This window comes from Micromesistius poutassou, assembly GCF_964030765.1.
Source record: "Micromesistius poutassou genome assembly, chromosome: 1".
In the NCBI taxonomy this organism is placed as follows: Eukaryota; Metazoa; Chordata; class Actinopteri; order Gadiformes; family Gadidae; genus Micromesistius; species Micromesistius poutassou.
In genome coordinates, this window is record NC_140271.1 from 8,068,336 (window position 1) to 8,076,315 (window position 7,980).

General features: G+C 40.6%; 1 protein-coding gene across 1 annotated transcript; it reads left to right on the top strand.

The window, feature by feature from the left end:
- Positions 1 to 1,007: 1,007 nt before the first annotated feature.
- Positions 1,008 to 6,313, top strand: LOC311382794 (leucine-rich repeat-containing protein 3-like; the record flags this gene model as incomplete). The annotated part of the gene is made up of 6 exons (XM_084488537.1): positions 1,008 to 1,094; positions 2,205 to 3,209; positions 4,003 to 4,128; positions 4,661 to 4,825; positions 5,499 to 5,577; positions 6,099 to 6,313. The coding sequence occupies exons 2-6, from the start codon at positions 2,973 to 2,975 to the stop codon at positions 6,311 to 6,313; spliced, it is 822 nt and encodes a 273-aa protein (XP_084344663.1). The 5' UTR covers positions 1,008 to 1,094; positions 2,205 to 2,972.
- Positions 6,314 to 7,980: the final 1,667 nt, after the last annotated feature.

The following is a 7,980-nucleotide window of genomic DNA, read 5'->3' on the forward strand; positions in this document are numbered from 1 at the left end:
GCAGCTTCCACAGAATTTTTCTGTCTAGAGTGTCGAAAGCCTTTTCAAAGTCGACAAAGTTTATGAATAGTGATGACTGCCATTCGATGCACTGTTCAACAATTATTCTGAGTGATGCAATGTGATCTGTACAGGAGTTGTTTTTCTGGAAACCTGCTTTATCTCCTGAAAATCTTCTAGTGGTTCTGTCATTCTGTCTAGGATAATACGGCAGAGGATTTTGCTGGGGACTGAGAGTAGTATGATGCCTCTCCAGTTTTTACATTCACTGATGTTTCCTTTCTTTGGGACTGTGACAATTAACCCCTCCTTCCAATCACTGGCAATATCTTATTTTCCCAGTCATTTAGGAGCCCATGGAGGATATCAGTGGTGGTGTTGATGTCTGCTTTCAGTACATCAGGTCGGATGTTATCCTTCCTACTTACTCTGTGCAATGATGATAAAGTTGAAACTAACGTTATCTAATCAATGTGTGTTTCAAATGTAAGCCTATATGTTCTATGTTCAAATGTACTTGCTAGAGCACCTCTTCATTTTTGCTTTCATATAGGCTATACATTGTTGTAAACAAATGTCTTTGATAACACATTATTTTGAAAATAATAATAAAGATTATAGAATTGCAGAAATAATATAAATGAATCACTGATTTAAGTCTAGTTAACATCATAATACGTTTTTTTTAGTGATTGAAAAACATTATAGCAAGTGAACTTGTATTAAGCTTGCGTTTATTATCCACTAGTGGGCAGCGTTGTTCATCATGATTTTTATGATTTATAAAACGAAATATTCTGGTGTTTTTTGGTAGGCTATATATTATTTATTTTTAAATTAAAATGTAATTCTTTACAGTTTGGACATAGGTCATAATATGTTTACCCTGTGCGTAGTACTGCATATATTTTTGTCTAATTAAGCGCGGGTTTTTTTTTGCCTTCAATCCATGGGCTTTCAAGACGCGCATGTCTGTGGCAGTAGGTCCGCCTGCACTGCCTGCTTGGGGACTTTACTGAAACAACAGCGTCAGACCTGAGAAGCTCGGCTGGGTTTCATCTGGTACCGCTTCTTCCCTGCAGGATCACACTCAGGTAAATATACTACTTTTAAATTGATCATCCTTTTACATTTACCAATCCTTCTCATTTTGATAATGCTGTCACGGTGTCTTGACCAACATTTAAGTAGCCTAGGCTACTAAATTTCAACTTCAAGCGGTGGGCTACTCCTGGACTATCAGTTTATAATATAATTTAAAGAGTCCATAATCCATAGTATGTTTACATTAGCTGATAATATTTGTGGTAAAGAAAAGGCAAATTGTCCCTCAGAATTTTCTCCTTCTTTCTCTCGTTCTTTCTTTCTCTTTTACTTTCTTTGTTTGTTTCTCCATTTCCTTCCTTCCTTCTTTCCTGTCTTCCTTCTTTATTTCATTTTCTTCTTTTATTTCTCTTTCTCTTTTTCTTTCTTTCTCTCTTGAGTGTATTTGCTAAATGTGACGTGATGAGAGAAGTAAGCCGTAAACCCAACCCAGAGACCACCACACCGCAGGGAAGAAGAGATAAAGATCGTTTAGCGAGGTTGTGCGCCGCACAACCGGCTGCGACTCAGTCATGCTGCTCCTCACGAGGCCTATGATGTTTACATAATCAAGACAAGTTTTATTCAATCACTTGATTAATCCGGGCCATCAATGTATCACTTAGTTTATTGCGTCGAATAGCTTTTTGCAGTTGTGTCACCGCTGCTGTTAAGTAGGCTTAACACACATTGTTGCAGCAAAAGTGTAACATTTAAATAAATTAATAATGATGAGTCTGACTATTCGTATCAGGAACAATGCATCAAGAAATGAAATGTGTAAAATCAGATGTGTAAAAATAGAATTACAGTTAAGACAAATGCAAAAAATGCTTAAACGAGTTTATGGTTGCGGAAGTCTATTGTAGTATTCACTAATAATGCTTATCAAGGAAAATGTATATAATCTAAATACATCCCCATACTTAATTCACAAAAATCTGTATAATATTGTTGTCTCATAGTCATGCACGCACACGTCAAACACACACGCACACACACACACACACACACACACACACACACACACACACACACACACACACACACACACACACACACACACACACACACAAGCAGTTGTGACTATTGAACTGAAGTGATTATTTTCCTCTTCACAGGAGGCCTCCCACCACAGCAGACATCAATTACAGCACCTGACATTTTCCAGATCTGAGGAGAGTCAGAAAGGATCTTAAAGACTCAGGCCACCTGCTCTCTTTCTTCTTCTCTAGTCCACTTGAGCTCCACATCAAGACACAACAAAGTCAGCTGTATCCTAGCTCTAAACATCGTTGCTGTGTATCGATGATAATTTAACAGGAATGCCATCTATAAGTCACCACGGTGATAACCGGTGCAATAATCCACGTCACGGCAGGTATCATTAAGTAAAGTTAGTCATTCATTTGGCCAGCCTACAGGAGACATTTATAGCAACATATTTTTTCTCCCCGAACACTTCAGATGATCAGAAAATACTGTGAATGGACCATAACTCTCTTCCCATCGCCGTTATGACCTGAAATGTGAAGTGCGAAAGGTCTCTCACGGGACTGGTTTGGCTGTGGATGCACCGCTCATTCGTCTTATAAAATGCCACTTTAATGGCTCGTTCGCTGCTGTTTGCGCTTGTCTACAATGAGTGAGGAGATGGGCTAGCTGAAATAGGTTCCGTTCGGTAATGAGTGGCTTCCCATTGAGGCATACGTCAATGATTGGACTCTCAACAAAGACGTTTCTGAGTGGATCAACTTCCTCAGCAAATTTTGGACTGCTCTATGAAGATTGAACCTCAAATGAAAATCAGGGGGTCAGAATCATGATGTTACATAGCAAGATCTTGATCTGCTTCTCTTAAACAAAGGGGATATCTCTTTTTCCCCATAATGCATCACCATGCAGTTCATTGGATAATTTTCACATCTTCTTTTGTGGACTTTATGTTGATGATTGATTGTTCAACACTCCTGGGGCCCACAATTGTTATGACATCGTCCACTGTGGCCCTCTTGCGCCATGGCGATGACAAGCCTGTAGTTATGGTTACCAGTGATGGTTGCTACCAGTCCAGGACAGAGGAAGGGGCAATGACTGTACGCTGCAGTGGGATGGGGTTGACACAGGTGAATGTGTGTGTGTGTGTGTGTGTGTGTGTGTGTGTGTGTGTGTTAGTAGAGGAGTGTGTGTTGGACCAGGTGTGTGTGTGTGTGTGTGTGTGTGTGTGTGTGTGTGTGTGTGTGTGTGTCTGTGTGTGTGTTGGAGGAGACGTTTGTGATGGAGGAGGTGTGTGTGTGAGTGTGTCTTTGTAGACTGGTTTGTGTGTGGTGGAGGAGGGGGGTAGATCAATATGTACGTGGGTGATTGTAGTGTGTAGGCTTTGGGTTTGTGTTTGTGTGTGTTAGTGTGCGTGTGCTTGTCGGTTTGTGTTTGTGTGCGTGCAACGTGTGTCAGAAAATAGTAAAAGCTCTGAATTTCTGTCATTTATTTCAATACCTTTCAATTTCATGTATTCCATACTAAAACACACAGTACAGACAAACAAAAAACAAATGAACATAATAACGCTAATACTTATATATTTACTTCTACTACTTTTTCTACTACTACTGCTACCATTACTACTACTACTACTACTACTATTATTAATACATTTACATTTTTTAAATATATATATATTTTTAAATATATTTGTATACAAATAATACAAATATGCATAATCATAATTATTCATAATAATAGGCTCTGTTAGTTATTCTGATATCCTTGGACAAATGATGTTTCAGGTCATATTAGGATAACTTAAATTAACTTTAATAAATTAAAAAATGTATCATTATTATTATTATTATTTTGGTTATCAATGCTAGTTTTAGTATAACTGACAGTTTTCATGTGTGCGTGTGCGTTTCAACCCAGGTCCCTGCGGGCATTCCTAACCAGACCATTCATCTCTTCCTGGATAACAACCAGCTCAGCTCGCTCCCTTCAAACTCCTTGTTTGGTCTCAAAGTGCTGCACAAGCTCGACCTCTCACACAACCAGGTACACACACACCGGATGCAAAGTCAAGAATATAACCAACAATCACTGCAGATCCCACTGGAGCTGCATGAAACTTTTCAAGGGTTTTGCTGATACTTTATTACCTTTGAGCTTTGTGGTTTGGAGCCTAGGACCTACCAATCCACCGAGTGCACTGTGCATAAAGAATACCGAAACATGGTACAAGAGAAGATGAGAAGAGAAAACCTTCTCATGAAAAACATGAAAAACCTCATGATCTTGTGAAGATCATGAGGCTATTGCAAGACTGCACCCTTATATCTTGTGTTTTCGAACTTGCACTGCATTTAAACCGATATTATTTGTATCTTTTAATATCTGTATCATCTTTAGTTTTTAGTACCAGCTCCTTTTTCTTTGTTCCGTCTCTGCTTTTGCTTTTGAATTATTTTGCAGTCAATTTATGCTCTTTTTTAGCACCCCTATCAATCATCCAGTCTGAAGGTGTTGCCTACATGTCCCACCATGCCTTAGTTGACCCATCACTAACTCCTATTATCCTTCCTTGCAGCTGACCCTGTTGGAACCAGGCTGCTTCCGTGATTCATCACCCACGTTGCGCTTCCTGGATCTGTCGTCCAATAGACTTTCAACTCTCGATCCGGCTGCCCTGGGGGGGCTGCGTGCGCACGCTAACCTCACAAGCAACCCCTGGCACTGTGATTGCAAGCTACAAGTAGGGGATGGCTCGGCTTTGTTCGGATTGACTTGGGTGTGTGCGTAAAGGCAACTTAGAACTCTGATCAATTCCTGTCTTTGTACACCTCTGCTGTCTCACTCCGATAATAACCGGTTTGCTGTAGCTATATCATCTCGTACATACGTAAGCATTCTTTAGTTTTGATGTTTAGCGTTGATTTTGGAAGTTCAATATCTGTGGTGCTTTAAAACTAAAGGCTGTGTCACAGCCTTGGTTCAAACCTTAGGAAAAGGCAACAGTTCAATCATAAATGTGTACAGTTAATAATGAACTGTTGGTTGTTCTAGGCCCAGCAGGATACTGTTTTTCAAATGTCACATCAAATGTTTTTTTTTTCATGGACAACAACATTCAATCAACAAAATCAAGAACCATGCATTAACCCATGCATAATAAGGAAACAAAAACAAGAAAATGTCTAGAGCCGTAACTGGACTTTATGGACCAAGGAACATTGACGTGTTCCCTGGTGTGTCTCTAAAATTAGAATGTTTAGGATTGGACCTGGTTCTCCTGCTGAGCTGTGAGACGATTTCCCTGTAACGATCAGGTGTTCAACACGCAAAACACCCCAATAATACATTCACATCCTCCATTCCTCTCTCTCTCTCTCTCTCTCTCTCTCTCTCTCTTTCTCTCTCTCTAACAGGTATCTATGCCAAAGTTGGATCTGGACCCCTCCTCCCTGGCAGATGTTATATGTCACAGTTCTGATGTTCCTGAAATGGGTATGTTAGTCTCCTGACCTTTGACCTCCTCACATGGTCAAGCCAGTGAACCAATTACCATTATATCCGTAAGAAGACTCGGGTTAGACTGAGAGCAGGACATTTGAATTTTTCACCAAGGGGATTGACTGAGACGCAGCCCTTAAAGTGCAAGAATCATGTGAATACATTGAACATGTAAATTATTTAAACTGTAAGAAAACTGTAAAGAAGTATCTGTCAAGGTTTAAATCAACACCATACACATACGCATTCAAATCCCTTTATGAAAGCTTCATCCATTCTCCATTCTCACGCAAATTAGTTTCCTCTTTAGAATATCTCTGTAATGAAACAGAAACAAGGCAAAACCTTACCCTTTGTAGTCTCTGGTTTCTGGCCCATGCTTAGTGCTGTCTCCCCCCGGAAGTTCTAGTATGACATAGAAGGACTGCTGGATCCGAAATGACACGTACAAGGTGTTCAATCTAAAGCCCATGCAGTGCTAATGCTCTCTGCTCTCCTCCCCTTCCTGGCCTCAGGTGGGGTGGGGGTGCCGTTTGTCCTGCTGGCGGAGGACTTGGACCTGTGTCTCTCCATGAGGAGAACCACGGACGTGGCCATGCTGGTCACCATGTTCCTCTGGTTCTCCATGGTCATCTCCTACCTGGTGCACTACGTACGTCACAACCAGGAGGACGCACGCCGGCACCTGGAATACCTCAAGTCCTTGCCCATGCCCCAGGTGCAACTTTAACCCTGGGTAGCTCGATGGATGGATTGGTGGATAAGTGGATGGGTGGGTGGGTGGATGGATGGGTGGATGGGTGGGTGGATTGGTGGATGGGTGGATGAGTGGATAGATGGGTGGATGAGTGTGTATCGATAGATGGATAAATAGATAGATAGATAGAGATGATGTAACTTTGCATGTATTCTCTTTTGAATATACCCACTCCGTGCCATTACATCTATTTATTAGTTCCAGAAAGCAGCAGGTCGTATCTATTTTTTAATCTTTTGTTGTGCTTAAAACAAATAGTCTTGTGCCATGAATGCATGAGCAACAATGTTTAATGTCTGAGTAATGTATAAAGTTATATACGTATGTAAAGAATAAAGAGTTAATTTCCATGATCTTGTGACTGGTTCACTTTTAATGGAGCAAGGGGCTAAATTTAATGAATACATACATTAATACATTTTCCCCCACCAATATGAATTGACACACTTTAAATAAGATTGTGTGTTTGTGTTTGGATAAACAGAATAGAATAAAAAACTATGCTTAAAATAAAATGTCATCCTATCATTCTTAAATACTCTTTTTGCTTTGAATGTACATTCAAAAGCTTAAATACATTTTTGAAATGTACACATTTCAATCAATCTTTTATATAAATATACAATGGAAACCCATTTGGCTGTGGTAAGGACAGTTCTTTCCTGAACCACAAAGCCTGCATGTATCTGCTGGGTATTTTCAATTAGCCTGGTGTCCCGCTGGTGTCCCGCTGTCACAACAACTTTAATGTCTCTATTAAAAGTTCAGTGTTCAGGTTCTCAGCAGCTGGCTCTGTCCTATGAGGTGAGTGACGTCAGCCGATTGGCTATTATTCCGTTGTCCAGGCGACAGAAAAGGACAGAGTTGCGGACATTAGAGATAACAGGGACGTCGTTAGGCCTATTTTGGGGGGGCTAAGCCCCCCCAAGTTGTTCAAAAGCCCCTCCTACAAAAATATTGTTTTTTGCTGTTTTTTTGTTAAGGAAATCGTAACATGCCTGCACTTAACATAATAAGCCAGACTATGAGTTGAAATAAATACTAATACTATTAGAAGTGGTATTTAATTTGGATTAAAATTGTTTCCAAGATCACTGGAGGGAGGGGCTAGGGGTGAGGGGTCATTTAACATTACATTTTCTCAAGGGTCGGGTTGGCAACTTGGCACTCGGCAGAGTTAAGAAATAAGAGGAGACAAAAGAGGATTTGCAGATCACAGAGTGAAATTGTAAGTAGATTCTATTGTGAAATTGCCTGACGTCTACTTAAGGGAAAGAAAAGGCTATATTGTAGTTTTCTACGATATAGCCTTTTTCGTCTCCTCTTTCGCCGGCGTGTGCACGAGGGTGTTTGTGGGTGTGTGTGTGTGTGTGCGTGTGTGTGCACTCGCGCGTGTGTTTGCATCTCCCCCTTCCTCCTGGTAGATGCTCTGCTATACTCTCTACTGTAATAAATGACGAATTGAAGAACCACTTGAAAGATGTGACGAAAAAACGTTGGCGCGCGCTATGCACGCGTATTTCAGACACTGCTAGGGGCTAAGCCCCCCCAGCCTCTAAATCCTAGTGACGTCCCTGAGAGATAATGTTCTGAATCAGCCATCATTATCCCGCTGATTACACCTCTACTTACTAAAGAAA